The sequence below is a fragment of the Panthera onca genome, chromosome E2, assembly GCF_046562875.1.
Source record: "Panthera onca isolate mPanOnc1 chromosome E2, mPanOnc1 haplotype 2, whole genome shotgun sequence".
Classification (NCBI taxonomy): domain Eukaryota; kingdom Metazoa; phylum Chordata; class Mammalia; order Carnivora; family Felidae; genus Panthera; species Panthera onca.
In genome coordinates, this window is record NC_138353.1 from 18346790 (window position 1) to 18365043 (window position 18254).

The following is an 18254-nucleotide window of genomic DNA, read 5'->3' on the forward strand; positions in this document are numbered from 1 at the left end:
GCCATTTCCAACCCTTTATTGGGGCTCTGTCAGCCCCAAATAAATATAATACATTAAACCCAGAGCTGAGGGCATCGTGCACCCCAGAGGCACCCCCCACAACCCCAGCTGGGCAAAATAAGTTAGCGGGGGGCCTGCCGAAGGCCAGGCCAGCTCCCTGGCTAGGCAGGTGATGGCAGCTGGACTCGCACACGCTGATCTAAAGTGCATCTCGGTTCTGTGGTCCCCATGTCTGTGTGGCCCCCGGCTGGGCCACTGGGAGGGGCGGGCGGGAGGCTCCCGGCGCTCACACCGTGCCAGCAGTGGCCACCGAGGCTCTGTGTCCATCTGTCCGTTAGGGGGGTCGGCCACATGGCTGGGTGTCCTCAGGAGAAGCTGTCGTCGGGCCGTGGCTGGGAGTCGAAGGGCGGGTCTGAGACCGTGATGCCTTGATGCAGCTTCTCCAGAGAGAACTTCATCTGGGAGGAGGAAGTGGGCAGGGCAGGGGGTGAGTACCGGCAGGGGTGACGTTCCTCCCCTTCACGCAGTTGAGGGACTGGGCAGGGTCCAGAGAGGCCACATCCCCTGCCAAGGTCACCCTGTGACAATAGTGGAGCCACACTGCACCCAGTTTAACTTCCAAGGTGCTAGAGATGGAAGGGGCCCAGGTGGCCCAGGTTCAAGTTGCAGCTCTGCTACGTACCGGGTAGCCTCGGGCAAGCCCCTTAACGGTCCCAAGGTCCCTCCGCTGAAAGACGGGTCAGTCACAAACCTGCTTCACAGGATTATTTCAGGGATCCGATGGGCAAACACCTGGCACTTGGCATACAGGAAGCGCCTGATACACATCGGCTACTCTTATTCTCCGCTGTGTGACCTTGAGCAAGTCCGAACTTCTCAGACCTTAGCACCCCCATCTAATAGATGGGGAATAACAAGAGCATCCCTCTCATAGGCTGGCCACAAAGAGCAAATCAGTGGGTCACAGCAGCACATGGAACAGCCCAAATCAATCTGTGGCTGCTGCTAACAAGTCTATGAAGCTGACCCTGTGCCCTCGGCAGTTAAGGGAGGAAAATAATGGGAATTTAACTCAGGATGGGGAGGCCCTGCCATCCCTCTCTGTGAGCGATGTGACCCCAGCCTCAATGCCTTTCCACCCTGTTCTGCACGGCCCTTCCTAGCACGAGCGTCTCCCTGCAAGTATGACCTCAGGGTGCAACGAGGCCCCTAGACGCGACTCCATATCACGGTCTACGGTGACCACACGTGATTTCACCATTACCCGCCAACTTGGGCTCTGATACCCTTGGGCGTCCAGCCAATACCAGCCAGCTCTCAGCTTCCCACACACCCCCCTCCCACCTAAGGCACTAATCCAGGACCTGACATTTATGCTGACCCACCACCACATGAATTGGGCACCTACTGTCCGCAGGCACTGGGCTCACACTAATGACAGCAAACACGTGTACGGCGTTCACTCTGAGCTTGACGTTGTTCGTACGTGAACTCACTTGATTTTCACAACAGTCTTTGAGGGAACAGCAACCATCGTCCCGCTCGCAGAGGAGGAAGCCAAGGCTGGCAATGGTGAAGTCACTCGCCCAAGGTCACACACCAGAATCTGAACCTCAACATCTGAATAGATGCTGCCACCGTACTACAGACAGCGTCTGGAGCAACCCCTTCTGGAGATCTGACCCCAGCATCCTCTGGAGAAACTCTTTCCCACCTTCACGTGACCCTAGTCACCCCACAGCGGCCGTGGGGTTCAAGGACCAAGCCTCGCCTACCCCCGGCCTCTGTGACTGGCTCAGGGACGGGCCTGTGACCCTAGCAGCCAGTGAGAATGAACGCTTTCCTTTACATGTCAGCCTAGAGCTGCAGGTACCACCCTGGTCAAGGGTGGGAGGGGAGGATGCCCAAAACAAAGCCAGCCCTGGGGGTGAACAGAGTCAAGAGATGGAATGAGGGTGGCTGGATCCAGCCATGCCTGAGGTCAGACACCCGTGGATATTTTTCCTAGGACGAGGGCCAATTCTTCGATTTGTCCAGCAACCCTGGGAGCTGGGGACTATGAATGGCTTCCTCATTTTACGGAGGAAGAAACTGAGGCCCAGATGTGTCTGCCACATGGTGGGATCTGACCACAGGGCCCTTCGGCCCCAAAGCCGCACCTCGTCTAGGAGCTCCACGGAAGCCCTCAGGATCTGCCTCCACTTGTGCACCTCGACGCTGTGGAACTGCTTCTGCAGGGCTAGGATCTCCGCCCACTCCGTGGCCGTCTGGGGGAATTTGCTGTAGGGGACGCAGGGCTTGAGTGGGGCGGTCGCCTTTCCCAACCTACCCAAGTTCCCAACCCCCTCAGGCCACCCACTCACCCCTTGGCCAGGGCCAGACTGTGCCAGGACTCGAAGGTATGGGCCGTCCTTTCCAGAGACCAGAGGCGGTAAAAGAGGAGGACATTGAGGGCGATGAGGACGATGAGGCTGAGGGCAGGGGTCAGAGGTCAGAGGTCAGAACCAGCACGCAGACACTCCCATAAGTCAGCACCCACACAACCCCACCTCGAAGAGCACCACAATTACCCCCTTCTCAGAGGAGAAAGTGAAGGTTCAGAGAGGGTGAGAGACACGCCTAGGGTCACACAGTCCACAAGCAGCAAAGTCAGGGTTCAAATCCGGGCCTGACACCCACACCCCCTAACTTGCACAGCAGGCTGCCTCACTGGGAGAGCTGGGGGCACTGAGTGGGGAGAAGGGGCTGCGGCTGGGACTGAGGCGAGGGGTGCCAGGGATGCGGGATGCGGGGCCCTACCTCACACAGATCCTGAGGCGGCAGCAAGGGGGAGACAAAGAAGTGAGAGCCGCCCAGCCCTGAGAGCCGCCCCGCCCCTCCGGAAGCATGCTGCACTGCCCCGCTCTGGACGGCCCGTGCTGGGAAACTGAGGCCCAGAGTGTGTGACCAAGCTGACTGTCACTCCCCAGGGCCTGCTGGGAGCTCAGACCTCACTTCCAGGTCCTCGGAGTGCCCTGCCCCCCACGTCCCCTACCGCCCCCCAGGCCTTTGTGCACATTAGCGTCCCCGCCTCGGCTCTCTGGGGTCTCAGCTCAGGAATCCTCTACTGTCCCAGGAAGCCTTCCCCTGCCTCCCACAGCTTTCCCGTCCCGGCCCTGTCCCCCAGCACTCTGGCCTGGTGTTAGGTCCGTTAGTCACTACTGTGTCCCCAGTGTCACCCAGGTTAGGGTTGGGTACAGAAAGTAGGAATGAGATGTGTCAGTGACAGTGCTCCTTTTCCGTATCTCTCCTGGAGCACCTCATTCCACCTCCTTTGGGTGCCTGCTCCCCCAGAATGCCCTCCCTGCCCCCTGGGCGAGGGCAGGCCCTTCCGACCTCCCAGAGCCCCCAGGGCTTCCCTCTTCCAGCAGGACACGCTTCTCCATGACCCACTGAGCAGCACACTGTGTAAGGAGCTCTGGGCACCTTCCAAACATCCTCTCCTTTCGTCTTTGCCGGGCTAGGAGGTGTGCCCATGCTCCCGCTTCAGGAGAGGCCCAGAGAGGCCAGGCACCGGCCCGATGTCACACAGCCAGAATACAGATCCAGGCCTGGGTGACCCCGAAGCCCGAGCCCCTTACTCACACGACGCTGATGAGAACAAGGGCGCTGGGGATGCCTGCCCCGGGGCCCTGGTCCACGGACGGTTCCGAGAAGCGCGAGCTGAGGGAGCCTGAGGAGAGCACCACGGAGTCAGACAGACCCATCTCGGCATGACCCCCCCGAGCCCCGCTCCTCCGCCTGCCCTGCCCAGGCCTGAGGGGACACACCCGAGGTGTGCATGCCAGCCCGGGCACAGGGGTCAGGGTCCGGGTGCTGGGGCCCATCGCCGTGACCCCTCCAGCTCAGGGGCCGCTTCCGCCTCCGCAGGCCTGACAGCAATCCCCGGGCATCCTTCCCGCCTTCCTCCAGGGACAGCTTCTCGGCTTTGGCAAGCTCTCGCTCTGTGGACACAGGAGAGGCCTCTGCACGGCTGCCCCTCGCCAGGCTCCGAGCCCGTCCCTGCCCTGGCCAACCTCCGGCCCCTACCCAGGTGGTGGAAGTAATCTTCGATGCCACTCCACGAGTTCTTCTCGATCAGTGACTTCACAAGGCTCCAGGGCTGTTTCCGGTAGCGGATCTCAGAGGACACTCTGGGGTTGGGGAACAGGGCGAGGGGGCCGGGGTCTGACTCCAACCTCGCAGCCCCACTCCCCAGGGGGAGCTCTCCTTCCACCAATTCAGAGAGGGCCGGTCGTCACCCATAGACACACACCTTGACAAGTCTCCCGACCTTCGCAGCGCCCACCCACGCCGGCAGCTGACCCCGCACCTCCTTCCCGACTCTTCCATCCTGCCGCTGTGCCCCAGCTCCACACGGAGTCTGAGACAGCTCAGCACATCCCACTCCTGATCTTCCCCCGAAACCTATTCCTCCCCACCTTCCCCATCGCAGTCAATGGCAGCTTCATCTTTCTATTGGCTCACGCTGGACACCCCCAGGTGCTCCTGACACGTCTCCCCGAGAGAAGGGATTGTCTGGTTTGCTGCACCCCCACCGCCTGGAACAGTGCCGGGCACAGAGCACATAACCCACAGCCAGCAAACCACTAAACCGATCATCGTGCACTCAGCCACTCACTCGCCTCCGGCTCAAACCCCTTCCACGGATGGGGGAGAGGTCCCCGGGGCTGCCCTCGTCTACCCTCCGCTGTTCAGGGTTCAGAGAACTCAGGGACCCAGAACGTCTGCTCCTCTGCGGTGGTAACCCACGTCGTGCTGCGGGCTCGGGGTGGGGACGGAAGGGTGGGGACCCCGGGAGCAGCAGGGTGGCCAGTGAGGGGCCAGGCCGCCGCTTACCGGAGTCGGGCCTTGTTCCGGGCAAGGCCCAGGATGCAGTAGCGGTGGGCAGTGTAGAAGTAGTCCTGGTAAGGGATGCCCTGCGTCAGCACCTCGGAGTCCACCACGCATGCGCCTGCCTGCGGGCCGCGCCGGAACAGCGTCTGCGGGGACGAGGAAGGAGGAAGCTGTCAGGGGCACGCCACCCGGCCACGCCACCCAGCCCGCCGCTCTGCCTGGCCCACCTGTGTCTCCACCACGGAGGCGCTCTTGGGGCCCAGCGGGTTGCTTATGGGAATGGTGTAGGTCAGCACTCGGCGCTGGTGGCACTTGCTGTCCCCGCTCCAGGGACTCAAGGTCACATCTGGGGGAGGGAGGAACAGGATGAGGAGACCATTCTCCAGTTTCTGCCCACAGGCCATAGGAGAAAGCCTTTTCGGGTAGTTCCGGTTCTCTCGGGACTTGCCCCCAAACCCACCCCACGTCCAGGCCACCCACCTTGGTGTCTGCCCCACCTTCCTTCTAGACACCTAAAACTTCAGGTGTCGGTAATTCAGAGCTGGGACTTCTCCCTACACTTCTCACCCATGCTGGGGCCTTCTTGTCCACTCTTGCAGCCTCAGCTTCCCTCTCTGTACCAGTCCAGGCTTCTCCCCTGAGCCTCAGACCTAGGGTCCTGTGACCTCCTGAACACCTTCTCTTGGAAGTTCTCCAGATACCTCACACCCACCAGGTCCCACGCTGGCTTCCGCAGCCCCCTCAACCTCCCCTCCTCTCGGGGTGCCATCGCAGGGGCAGCCCCATCATCCCCCAGGTTCCCCCCGGAGGCCTGGGCCTGCCCTGGACACTCCCTCCCCTGGGTATCCACTTGACGTCCTGAGCATTGCTCCTGCTTCGGCCCACCCCTGCCCACCCAGGGTCCCACTGCAGCCCCCGGGAATTTCTGGCCTCTGTCTCCACCTCTGAGGTCCAGGGGGTAGCTTCTTAAAGCCAAGCGTGTGCCCTGCCCCTAACCTGCCTAGAATACTCCCTGGCTCTCCAGGGCCTCTGGACAGAATCGGAGTTCGTCAGTCTGATGTCAGTCTCTCCGGGACATAAGCATAGTTTTGAAGACCGTGGGGCCCCAACTCAAGGCACAGTCTTACTCATTCTGCAGGGGATTTACATGGTTCATTTCCATGGACAGAGGAAAAAGAAACAGAGAGAAACTACCTTCTGACTAGCCCCTCCCCAGCCTGAATCTTTCAACTGGTCCCACAGGCAACCCTTCCACGTCACCTGGCGCTGGGGCTCCACCTCGCCACACCTGGCCACAGAGGCCCGGCCTCAAGGGACTCTCCCAGCGCCTGCCTCTGGTCTCAGGACCTCTGCAGATGCCTTGCTGGCCTCCTGGGTTTCTCCTCCATCTGCTCCCCCTTCCCCAGAAGAGTTCCTCCTTCAGGCCTTGGTCTCAATTTCACATCCTTCCAGCTGCTTTTCTGGATACCCCTCAGATCACAGCTACCCCTCTGACACTCACAGTCTCGGCACATCTGTGACTTATTTGTGTACCTATTTACCTTCGTTCTCACGAGATTCTCGAGTTCATCTGGCCTGGCCTCTGCACAAACCTGACAGACTGGGCACTAAAGGTGTGATCGTGAACTTGTATTTATTAAGCGCTTACTATATACTACCGTTCTAAGGCACTTTTCTAGCATTAACTCACGTAGTTCTTAGGAGACCTGGATACGACAGGTACTATTATCACACCCCCAACGTACACAAGAAGAAACTGAGGCAGAGAGGCTCGAAACCCGGCGCAAGGCCACTCAGCTAGTTAAGAGGCAGAGCCAGTCCGGTCTCACAGAATCTGCTTCTAAGCCCGCAAGGGCACCACATCTGCACAGCAGCCACCCGCTGTCTCCTGCTTCCTCCTCCCCACCCCCGCCCCGTGCCTGCACAACCTCAGCCCCCTGACCTGTGAACTTGCACTGCTGCAGGAAGCCCTGCAGGAAGGGCGAGTCCGAGAAGAGCATCTGCTGGAGCCGCTCGGCACCCACGTGGAAGACTGAGTTGATGAGCAGACGGCCAGAGAGGTCAGGAAGCAGGGCGGCCAGGTCAGCTGGGTGACAGAGAAGGGCAGTGGATGATGCATTCCTCCCACCTCGGAGCGGCTCTGGGTGGCTGCCCCCTTCCACTCCCAGGCCTCGTACGGTGGACGGGCAGACCCACCCTCCAGGGCTGAACGCAAGTGGAGCGCCCACTGCTCGGCCCCTTTCAGCCACAGGCTGGCTTTAGGGTGGGCATGTGCCCCAGGGTCAGCCAGTCAGAGCCACCAGGATTGGTTCAGGGGTGGGCCTGGGCTCTCGGCCACAGTGATTGGCTCCGGGCTGGGCTTGTTGCCCAAGTTGGACCAAACAGACCAACCCTAGAGGTTCTGGTGCAGCCCCTGGGAAAAGCGTGCTTTTTCTCAACTAGGCTTGTCTGGGGCGGGGCTGGGGCTCTCTGTGCCCCCACAAACACAGAAGCTACCTGTGAACGAAGCTGGCACAGAGAAAATGGAAATAGTCATAATAATAACAACAGCAGCAGCCAACACTAACGGGCCTGAGCTCTTTACGGATGTTAACTCATTTTAGCATCCTTAACACCAACCCTATGAAGTAGGCATTATTACTGCCAACCCCATTTTTCAGGTAAGTAAAATAAGTCTTGAAAGAGATTAAACAATTCGCCCAAGTTACATAGCTAGGAAGCCGTGTGGCCAGAAATTGGACCTCGGCAATCTGGCTTCAGAGTCTGTGCTCTTATCTGCTCTGCTGCCTTCAAAGCACCGCTAAAGACACACAGATTTCTAACACCGCCATCTGTATGCCTTACCTGCCTGCCCACCCCCTGGATTTCAGTCCCATGAGCCAGCAAATCCCTTGCTAATGCCAGCCTGTGTAAGGTTTATCACACATAACCGAAGAGAAGGACTCGGGCCACCTGTCTCACCTTCCTCCCCTGTGGACGAGGAGGAGTTACTCGTGTCTGTCAACAGTTCCTCACTGGGCAGCAGGTCCAAGGGGCCCAGGGAGGTGGGCCCATCAGGCGGGGTAGGCTCTGTGCTCGGGGGTTCAGCCACCGGCGTCACTGTCTGGCTGGAGGAGGCGTCGGGCTGGCTGTCTGTCTGCTCCTCCTTGTCCTCCTCTGCCTGCAGAGAAAGGGCTTAATCCAGCTTTGTCCCACCGCCATTCCAGCCCGAGGGCCCCCGTGTACCCACACTGGCCATAAGGACTCAGCGCTGTAGGGAAACCAACGCTGGAGGGTCACGTGGGCACGTAAAGCTTCCAGCTGAGCATGTCACAAGGGGCCCTGGGGCTGCCCGGATAAGGGCCCCTCTCAGTCCCTACCAGGCCCATCTTGGGTGCCTGGGCCATAAGCCTTCTGATGCCCCTCCTGCCCACTGGTCCATCCTGTCCATGCCTTGTCTCCTACTTCATCTGTCCATCTGTACGTCCATCTGTCCATCCGTCCCTTGCTTCTTCTGTCTCTTAGCTTTTCCCTGTCTGTCTGCCCTTGAGCTGATCGCTCTCACTCCCCGTTTTCTTTGCCATCTTTTCAGGTCCATCCCATCCCTCCATCCATCCCCTCCCCACTGCCCCCCTCAGTCCGTCCCTCTCCCTGACACCACCACCCCCCTTCCCCTCTCTCGCCATCAGCATCCTCTCTGTCCCCCATCCTCCGCTCACCCCGTGGTCTGCATCGCTGCTGGCCCGGGAAAGGTTGGGGGTGACGCGGCCACGGCGCGAACCCACCGGGCTCGGCTCCTGGCTATTGTCAGCTGCCCCAGAGGGGGTGATGTCACTCAGGGCGATCACATCTCCCACTTCCTTGGGGTTCCTGTGGGGTAAAGGAGGGTGTGAGATGTCTATATCTCTGAGACCCCCCACACCCTCCTGGTCGCCCGGACCGTACACCCACCTCAGTCCAGCCAGGACTCCCAGGAGCTCTGCACACAGCCCCTTCTGTCTCCCCCCACCCCAGGAGCCAGCCACCAGCCTCTGACTCACCCCAGACCGTTCAGCTGCAAGGGGCAGACGTAGTCCTCATCCTCGCTGGTGAGGCCCAGCTCTGAGCCGTAGCACTGATGCACCAGGTGCCAGAGCTCGCGGGGACTCAGCGTCTGGGCAGGCAGGACATGGGGTTGGCCTGAGTTTCCCTGGGCCCAGAACCCTTGTTACCCCAGTCCCCACCAGCCCTCCGACGCGGCGCTCCCCCGGCGTCCACAAGGGGGCAGCCCTCACCCAATCTGGCTCCAAAAGGTCTGGCACCAGGAGCCAGGGCCATCTGGACTTTCCCCCTGGGTCCTCACGATACTCCCGCGTCTACAGGTTAGCATCCCCAGACTTACAGAGGAGAATATGGGGGCCCAGGGAGGGGAAACCACGCGCTGAGGTCACACAACTGACTGGGGGCGACCCAGGGATTCAAACCCAGCCGGACCCCAGAGCCAACGCACCCTCCGCCAGGCCATCCTGCCCCTATCTTCCTTAGTGCTCCTGGCCAGAGCGGCAAGGCCGACGATGAAATGGTAGTAAAAAGTTAAGAGCAGCAGCAGCAGGGGCGGCCATCCACTGAGTTGTTACCAGGCGCCAGGCACTCTTCCAACCCCCTCCCGCGCACTCACTGAATCTTTAAAAACAATTCTGTGAAGCGCTAACGCCGTCAGTTTAAGGCAATGACGCTGAGGCGCAGAGGTGCTCAAGTGGCGGGGCTGAGATGGGTCCCGGGGAGGGGCCGGTCTGGCACCCTGGAGCTAACCATTGGACGGGTCTGCCCCACAAGAGCTGACCCGACTGAGCACGGATTCTGGGCTCAGCCCTGGAGCTCTGAAGTAGGGACTGTCCCTATCTGAAGGGATTCAGCGACCTGCTGGTCACTCAGCTCCTCAGGGATGGGGCTGGAATCCCAGCGCTGGCAGGCTGGCTCCAGGCCCTGAGCTTTGAAGCCTCCTCTGCCCCCACCCTCCCTGGAGACCCTGCCGCTGCACTGTCCCTCCCCAGGCTCCTACTCCAGCACCCTGGCCCCTGAGGACGGGTGTGGCTGGAGCCGCCCCAAGGGGACAGGACAGGAGTGCAGCCAGAGAAGCAGGCTTGGCCTTCTGGGGTGCCGCAGGCCAGCAGGAGCAGTCTACCCGACACCTATCCACCCTCCCTCCCTGCCGGCAGAACCCCAATGTGTTTGGAGTGAGAATCTTCCCCACCCCTAGGGATAAATTATAACTGGCTTACATCAAGTTTTCCATCTTTCCTTTGCAACTGAGGGTGGTCATGTCACCCAGTTCTAGCCAAAGAAGTGCAGAGCCCCCCTTTAAAGGGGGTTTTCCCTCCCTGATAAAGGAAAGTCCCCTTTCTATCCACCTGTTTCTCCTCCACATCTGGGACACTCACGTGAGGGCATGATGCCTATAGCTGTAGCAGCCATCTTGCAACCACGAGGCAAAAAGCATGTGGACAAAACATCAATATGCAGAGGGTGATAGTACGGAGGAACAAACAAGAGCTTGGGTCCCTGATGACATGGGGGAGCCCTCAAATCCACCCTGGACTGCCTGCCTCCAGACCTCTAGTTACATGAGCGTCAGCTGGATATAGAACCTAACCGCAACAGGTCAGAACCCCAGCTCTGCCACACAAAAACCCTTGTGGCCATGGGCAAGTCTATCGCTCCATGCTTCGCTGGTGAAACAGGTAATTACCACGCTGCCTCGTAGGGTGGTTGTGAAGATAATGTGAATTAATTCATGTAATGCTCAGATCAGCGCCTGGCACCCAGTAGCACCATAAGTATTAGCTGTTATTATTACTTTATGAACTCAGTATCTGTTTGCTTAAAGCATGTTTGGTTGAGTTTTCAGTTACTTGCAGTCGACTGTATCCTACGTAAACTCATGCAACCACGGTAGGCACTGTGGGAGGGTCTGCTCAGGCTGGCGCACAGCAGACCACCAGAAGGCGGGAAGTCCAGGGGCACCTGGGAGGCTCGGTCGGTGAGGCGTCTGACTCCTGATTTTGGCTCAGGTCATGATCTCACGGTTCGTGGATTCGAGCCCCGCATCGGGCTCTGCGCTGACAGCTCAGATTGGGATTCTCTCTCTCCCTCTCTCTCTGCCCCTACACCGCTCTTATGTGCTCACTCTCTCTCTCAAAAATAAACTTTAAAAAAAAAAAGAGGGATGGGGTAAGTCTAAAAGCCCTTACTCAAAACCTGTGGGGCAAAATGTAATTCAAAATTAAGCAGTTTGGGGGTTTAAAAAAGCTAATACAGTGCCTACACTGTATATAGCAATACGGTACCAATAACAATAACTGTATTATGCTTAGTATTCAGTGCGGTATATACCAAAGGTTCTCAAAGTGTGGTCCAAGGATTTCTGGGGTTCCCCAAACCCTTCCAGGAGATCCATGACACCAAAATTATTTTCGTAAGTATGTTAAGTGTTACTAGCAATGAGATGTTACTCGCTTTTGTCACTGTTATTCTCATACTGGTACACGGTGGAGTTTTCCAGAGGCTACATGACATGGGATGCTGCCTTTTTCCAGGGGCCAATGCAATATGTGCTCCTGTATTCTTGTGTTTGAGAATTCCCCAGTTTCAATTTCTAATACAGTAAATATTGGTAGACATAGCCCACCTAAACAAAAGCTCTTGGCGTCCACAATTATTTTAAAAGAGTATAAAAGGTTCCTGAAGCCCTACAGTTTGAGAATCACTGGTATATTCTATATTGGATAAATATTATAACTTTATATTGAATTCCAATTATACCTAAGGTGCACCCCAGTCATCCACATTAATATTTTTTGTCCTGAAACACATGAACAGTCACACTGAGATAAATGGAGGCCTGAGCTATACAAGAAGCACATGCGGCCATTTAAGTATAAATGAATTACAACTTAAAATGCAGACATTCAGCTACACTATCCACTTTTCAAGAGTTCAATAGGCACATGTGGCCAGTGGCTACCATATTTTGACAGCATGGATGGAGAATACTTTCATCTTAGCAGAAACTTCTATCAGTGCTGATACAGACTACAAATAACCATGCTAGCTCAAGTGAGGTTTTGCAGCCACACATGCAAAGATACCTCCCTCAGCTGAGAGCAGTTTTGATTTGTGGACAATGAATAGTGAATAAAAGGCCATGGGTACGCGTACACGTGGGCAGGCCTGGCACTAGGGCCCGTGGTGGCCCCCTGGTGGAGTCCATAGATGCCGCAGGTACGGCAGGCCTGTGCCCATTCCCCAAGTTCTGGCCCTCCCGGCTCCATGATTTCCCCTAATCCCCCATCCAGGTCCCGTCCAGACCCACCTTTTCAAGCAGCGCATTCTGCCAGAGGCGGAAGATAAGGAGGAAGCAGCGGTCCCGGGCCCCAAAGGAGGTGAAGAAATGCTGCAGGAGAGAGAGGGGTGTGATGGGGTGGGGGACAGACATGGCCTGGATCTCCATCCTGATGCATCCGTTCATTCACCCCTTCATTCACTCCACAGAATGTTTATCCTATGCCCAGCTTGGCTGTGGACGATGCTGGAGTCACTGTGTTGAGGACACGGCCCCCGGCCCTGCCCCCGGAACTCACAGTCCAGGGCGAGAGACAGGTATGGCCCAAAGTGGTTGGGCTGTGATGGGGTGAAGCCCAGGGCACCTTCCCAGTCTCCTTCGGCTAGTAGGGGTGGTCACCCAATCCATGTTTGACCGACAAAACACAAAGGGGAGTCGGCTGTGAAGTCTTCCCACCGTTCCCTTCTCCCTTTCTGAGTCATTAGTGGGAGGCAGCCATCTTGGGACCATGAGGCAACAATCATCAGGACAGAATGGAGTGTCAGGGGAGGCTTCCAAGGAGAGGGGGCATCTGAGTTGACAGATATGGGAACTCACGAGGGAAGAATTTTACTAATAATATTATCTCCGAGCAGCTGTGTGAAAGGACAGACTGACTATAGGGACTGAGACGAGGGGCTGGTGTGGGGGTTCCAGGTCGGTGGTGATAGGAGCCCAGGCCAGGCCGGTGGAATGGCAAGGGGGTAAAGAGAAAGCAAGGGATCTGAGAGTTCAGGGTGCAGAATAAGCAGGGCTTGGGGCGGGAGGGGCTGGCTAAGACCAGTGACCACAGCCCCCCGAGCAGGTGGTCAGGCTCACCTTCTCGCTCTCAGTGCAGATCTGGATGGCATTGGGGATCAGCTTAGCTGTCTTTTCCTTCTTCAGACACGTCACTTCCTTCAGCTGGATGGAAATCTGAAGACGAAAGGCCAGTCAGAAGAGGCCAGGGCCCAGACCGCCCGGAGCCCCTCCTTGACCCTGAGTCGGCTCACTGTTGTTTCCCAGCGGAAGATGTTGCTGTAGAAGCAGATCCAGTTCTCAGAGAGGTAGAGGCGGCCCTGGAGGAGGATCTCGCGCTGCAAGGCACAGGAGTAATCTGAGGCGGCCGGGGGGAGAGACGGCAGACACCCGAGTCACACACGCTGTGCTGGCCAGCGAGGGCGGGGAGAGGCGCGAGGGCAGAGCTGGGAACCCAGGGCCCGGCCCAGCACTGGGTCTGGGCGTCAGGACTCACCCACAATGAGGCGTTCAGCCTCAGGGAGTTTGCTAAACAGTTTCCGGAAGTCCTCGTTCCGCTGTTTGTATGTGGGGCTCAGCATCTGGGGGAGTTTGGAAGGTGAGTACCCGGATGTGGGTTCACACCCCTACTTCTGCCCCACAAAGCCCCCAGAAGCCCCTGAGTCTCCTCACCCCCAGACAAGCTCTCTGCGGTTTCAAGTCTAGCTCACGTCTGGCCTCCACTGCCCATAACCCAAAACTAACCATGACGAGAGCTGTCATTCGTGGATTTCCACATAAGCCAGGCCCTGCGCCAAGTACCCACCAGCACCACGGACTCTTAGGGAGTGTTCCCTCCAGCCTTGAAAGGTTGGGACAGTTTCTCAGGAAACAGGCCCGGAGAAGTTAAACAGCTCACTCAAGGTCACGCAGGAAGTAAGGAGCAGCACAGAATGTGACCCTAGGTCAGCTGGCCCCCGCACCCACTCCTTGACTGCTACAGCCTGGGGCTCCCGGCCCAGCACCTGCCCCCCTCCCTCGCTCCCCTCCAGCAAGCCCCCTGCCCAGCACTTACACTGTACCAGCTCTGCATCTTCTGTAAGAGAAAGGAGCAGAGTCAGAATGAGCCCCTAACTCCCCCACCCTTCCACTTCTCTCCCCACCCGACCTGGGCTTGCACCAACCTTGCTATTGCGGATGAAGTTCCTGCTGCCCAGGCTCTGGGTGCTGGGGGTCCCAGGCACGCCACCCTTCTCTGAGGAGCTGTCTGACCCCTTCTCCACCATGGTGCCTGCTTCAGGCTCGGGTGGGGGACGGCTTGAGGGCAAGAGCTGCAGCCGCTTACGGAGAGACGGGGAGCTGCTCGGCGTGCTCCGGCCGGAGTGGGGGGTGGTGCTGGGGGAGGAAAAGAGGGGCATCAGGGGGAAAAACAGGCTAGGTGCGGGCACAGGCTTATTTTAGGAGGCCACACACGAGCCCGCTGATCCCCACCCACAAATTTCTCTCCCCTTCTCGCAGGGTGACCGAGCAGTTTCCTAACTCTGCACCTCGGTGACTTCATCCGTGATCCAGGGGAGATAATACTTGTCCTCATCTGCTTGTTTGGACAGTCAAGTCAATCAACACGTATAAAGTGCTTTTAGTAGAGTCTGGCATATAGAGAGGTCTATTTTTAAAATTAACTTATCAATTCATTTGTAGGAACATTTATGGAGTAGCCACTTTCCAGTCTGTTGCTTCAGCTAAAAAGCCTAAGCGTCTTATTTTTCCTATTCACTCTTCATTTCTCATCTATTAGCAAGTCCCACCTGCTCTACCTCCAAAATCTACTTCCGTTATTTCTATTATGCCCATTTCCCCTGCTCTAGCCCCCTAGCCCAGCCTCCACCCTCCCCCTCCCAGACACCACAGCAGCCCCCTGTCCCCATCCCCACCCCCCTGCAGAGGGTGAACCCGAGTCAGGTCAGGGACCTCCTTGTAAAGGCCGAGCCCCCCACCCCCTTGGCACCCAAGGCCCTGCTGTGGCCTGTCACACCCTCCACTCCAGCCACCCCAGCCGCCTTTTTTCCCTAAGCATCACCGACAGCATTCCCACATCAAGGCCCCTGCACTTCCGTTCCCTCTGCCCAGAACATCATTCCACAGCCCAGCCTAACAGACTCTGTCTTATTTGGCTCAAATGCTCCTCCTCCCCTGGGGGCCCAGCCCCCCGAAGCCCACCTCACACTACCTCAACTCTTCCTGTTGGCTTATTCGGTTTGCCTATTGTTGCCTCCAACTGTGTGGATTAAGGAGGTCTTGGTTGCCGCTGTGTCCCTGGCACCCAAAACTGTACCCAGCCCGCAGTGAACTCCCAACAAACAATGGTGACTACCCGAACGATCTGTGCACCGGCTGGAGCGGGAGCAGCAGAGGGACACTTGGCTCTGTACCAAGACTCCGGCAAGCTCTCTGTATCATTACTTATTCCTCCGGCAACCCTGTGCACGTGACACTATCACCATCCCTGCTTTACAGAGGAAGAAGCTGAGGCATAAAGCAGCAAACCACTTGTCCAAGGAAACACGGCTGCTTCTTTAAAAAAAAAATTGGCGGGGGTGGGGGGAGTGGCGGGGGGGGTGGGCAGGGAGAGAGAGAATCCCAAGCAGGCTCCACACTGTCTGTGCAGAGCCCAGTACGGGGCTCGACCCCACGAACTAGGAGATCATGACCTGAGCTGAAATCAAGAGTCGGACACTTAACCGGCTGAACCACCCAGGGGCCCCTTGCACAGTTGCTTTAAGTCAGGGCAGGGTTCTACCTTGGGGGCCTTCTATCTACTCCATCCCGAGTCCCTGGACCACTCGGTGCTCCTCAGACTTCCCTCTCTTGCCTCCAAGCCTCGGCACACGCTGTTCTCTCAGTGGAGACTGCCCTTTGCCTTCTTCGCCTAGTGAATTCAAGTGCATCTTCCAGGATTCTTGCTCACCACCCCTCCCTCCTGGACAGAGCCTCCCTGCTGTGCGTCCCCATTCCCACAGATCCCTGGCAGCTCCCATCCTTTCCCGAACCACCGCCCCACCACCACTCTGCCTCTGCTTCCCCCATCCCAGCCCTGACTACTCCTGGACTGTCACTGCCTGGTGACAGCTCCATTTCCCCCACAGGTCCGTGAGCTCCCTGGTGGCCAGCCTGTTGTCCCGGTCACTGCTCTGTCCCCAGGACTGCTTGGACCAGGACCCAGGGTAGGCATTCATGTCACACTTGTGAATTTGTGGAAGAAAATTGTAAGTAAATAAATGAGATAGGTGGTGACCCAAGTGACTGCCGTTCCCCCTGGACTACTGGAGCTGGCTTCTCCCAGACCTCCCTGACCCCTACCCCCTTCCCGTGCTCTGCTCCCCACCTGCAGCCAGAGGGGGGCCTGTGAACACCTGAGTCAGGTGGGGACCCCCCGACCCCCCCGCCGTACCTGACTCCAGCTAAAAGCCCAGGGCTGGACCTTGTCATCAACCCGTTGCTCACTCTTCCCCAGCTCCTGCCTTGGCTGTTCCCTCTGCCCAAACGCCCTTCCTCCCAGATGTCTGGAGGGCTCCTGAGCCTCCTCAGGTGTCTGCTCAGTGGATGCTTCTCCAAGTCTCAACTCTCTATTGAAATCACACTCCCCGCCTCTCCATCCTCCTCCTCCCTCTTCCTCTTTCTCCCCAGCCCTTCCCCCACTTGAACTTCTGGAATCTCTCTCTCCATGCTCCACAGGGGAAGGGGGTTTGTTTCCAGCTGCATCCCTACTGCCTAGAACTAGGCACAGTAGGTGCTCCGAAAGCATCTGCTCCCTGTGGACTGAATGAATGACTGACCCTCTCCCGCCCCTCAGGGAACCCAGATTCAAGCCAGTGTGAGACTTGCCCAACCCCTCAGCGACCCCCGGCCACTTGCTCCCTGTGTGACTTTGGGCAAGTGTCTGCACCTTCCTGTACTTCAGCTCCTTCCTGAATACAATGGGAATAATAATAGCGTCCACCTCACAGGGTTGTCTGGGGGAGAAAGTGAGGTAATATACAGTTGACCCTTGAACAGCATGGGATTGAACTGCACGGGGTCACTTCTATGGGAAGTTCATTCAACAGATACAGTACACTCTTGTACATGTATTTTCTTTATGTTTTGTTTTTTTTTTTTCCTTTTTAAGTAGGCTCCACGCCCAGCCTGGAGCCCAAGGTGGGGCTTGAACTCACAACCCCGAGATCAAGACCTGAGCTGAGACCAAGAGTCGGTTAAGACTGAGCCACCCAAGCGCCCCATTTTATGATTTTCTTAATACCATTTTTTCTAGGTTACTTTATTGTAATAATACAATATCGTAATAATATAATACAGTATATAATATACACAGTAAACAGAATAACGTGTTAATCGACGGTTTATGTTATCAGTAAGGCTTCAGATCAACAGGAAACTAAGTAGCTACGTTTTGGGGGAGTCAAAAGTTACACACCAATTTTCCACCGCGCGGCAGATCAGCCCTCCCTCACTTCTGTGTTGTTCAAGGGTCAAGCGCACATGAAGCCCAGCGCGTGGAAGGCACTCCGCTCTGATCAGTAGGGACTAGGACTAAAATGGAGGACAAGGACCGGCCATCGCCCCAGCACACCTGTGTCCAAGATGCAAACGCTGACCCCGACAGGCACCATATAAACACGTCAGCCTGGGGCTCAGGGCCCAAACTGACCCCCAAGCTCCACCATTCACTAAGCATGCACTGAGCACGTGCCCTGTGCCAGGCACTGGGGACACAGAAGTGAGCAAAACGGATACCTTCCCTGCCTGCAGGGACCTGACATTCGGTTGGGGAACAGAGATGACCGACAAGAAAACGTGTAAACGAAGACGCTGATCTCAGACGCTGGTCTGTGCTATAAAGCAGCACAGCTCGCAGCACCGGCAGAGCAGGAAATTGTGAGAAATGCAGATTCGGGGACCCAGGACCCACCTCCAGGTGGGGCCCAGGAGACTGGTGCATGTTCAAGTTTGAGGACCACAGAAATAAATGAGGGCCAAGTGGGCGGGTGGGTGGAGTGCGGGGCACACTTGAGCTGAGCCTGAGGACAAAGGGCAGCTCTGGCAGGGGAAGACTGTTTTAGGGACAGAAGCATGGAGTTCAGGGACAGGACAGAGCCTGGCAGGTCTGAGGAGGACTGAGGTGGCCAGCGGGGCTCGGGAAGGAGGACAGGAGGGTACAGGCCCACCTGCAGGACGCGAACCTTGGTCAGGAGCTCGGGCTTCACCCTGAGGGCACTGGTGAGCTATGCAAGGGTTCTGAAGGAGGGGGTGACCGCATTCCTCC

At 57.4% G+C, this 18254-nt stretch overlaps 1 protein-coding gene across 5 annotated transcripts in view; it reads right to left on the bottom strand.

Annotated features, from left to right (window-relative positions):
* Positions 1–18254, bottom strand: part of GRAMD1A (GRAM domain containing 1A) — a 24484-nt gene continuing 6230 nt past the window's right edge. For 4 of the 5 annotated variants that reach the window (XM_060651996.3, XM_060651995.3, XM_060651993.3 and 1 more), the window contains exons 2-19: positions 14116–14326; positions 14007–14027; positions 13449–13533; positions 13207–13310; positions 13034–13129; positions 12206–12286; positions 8895–9007; positions 8574–8724; positions 7837–8035; positions 6818–6961; positions 5103–5221; positions 4879–5021; positions 4069–4172; positions 3810–3983; positions 3625–3712; positions 2364–2471; positions 2160–2280; positions 1–458 (exon numbers count right to left, since the gene is read on the bottom strand). In XM_060651996.3, coding sequence (XP_060507979.1) covers positions 366–458; positions 2160–2280; positions 2364–2471; positions 3625–3712; positions 3810–3983; positions 4069–4172; positions 4879–5021; positions 5103–5221; positions 6818–6961; positions 7837–8035; positions 8574–8724; positions 8895–9007; positions 12206–12286; positions 13034–13129; positions 13207–13310; positions 13449–13533; positions 14007–14027; positions 14116–14326 — 2155 coding nt within the window. In that variant the 3' untranslated portion in view covers positions 1–365. Of the gene's footprint in view, positions 459–2159; positions 2281–2363; positions 2472–3624; positions 3713–3809; positions 3984–4068; positions 4173–4878; positions 5022–5102; positions 5222–6817; positions 6962–7836; positions 8036–8573; positions 8725–8894; positions 9008–12205; positions 12287–13033; positions 13130–13206; positions 13311–13448; positions 13534–14006; positions 14028–14115; positions 14327–15305; positions 15438–18254 lie in introns of those variants that run through there. The other variant, XM_060651992.3, reaches the window with a different exon arrangement.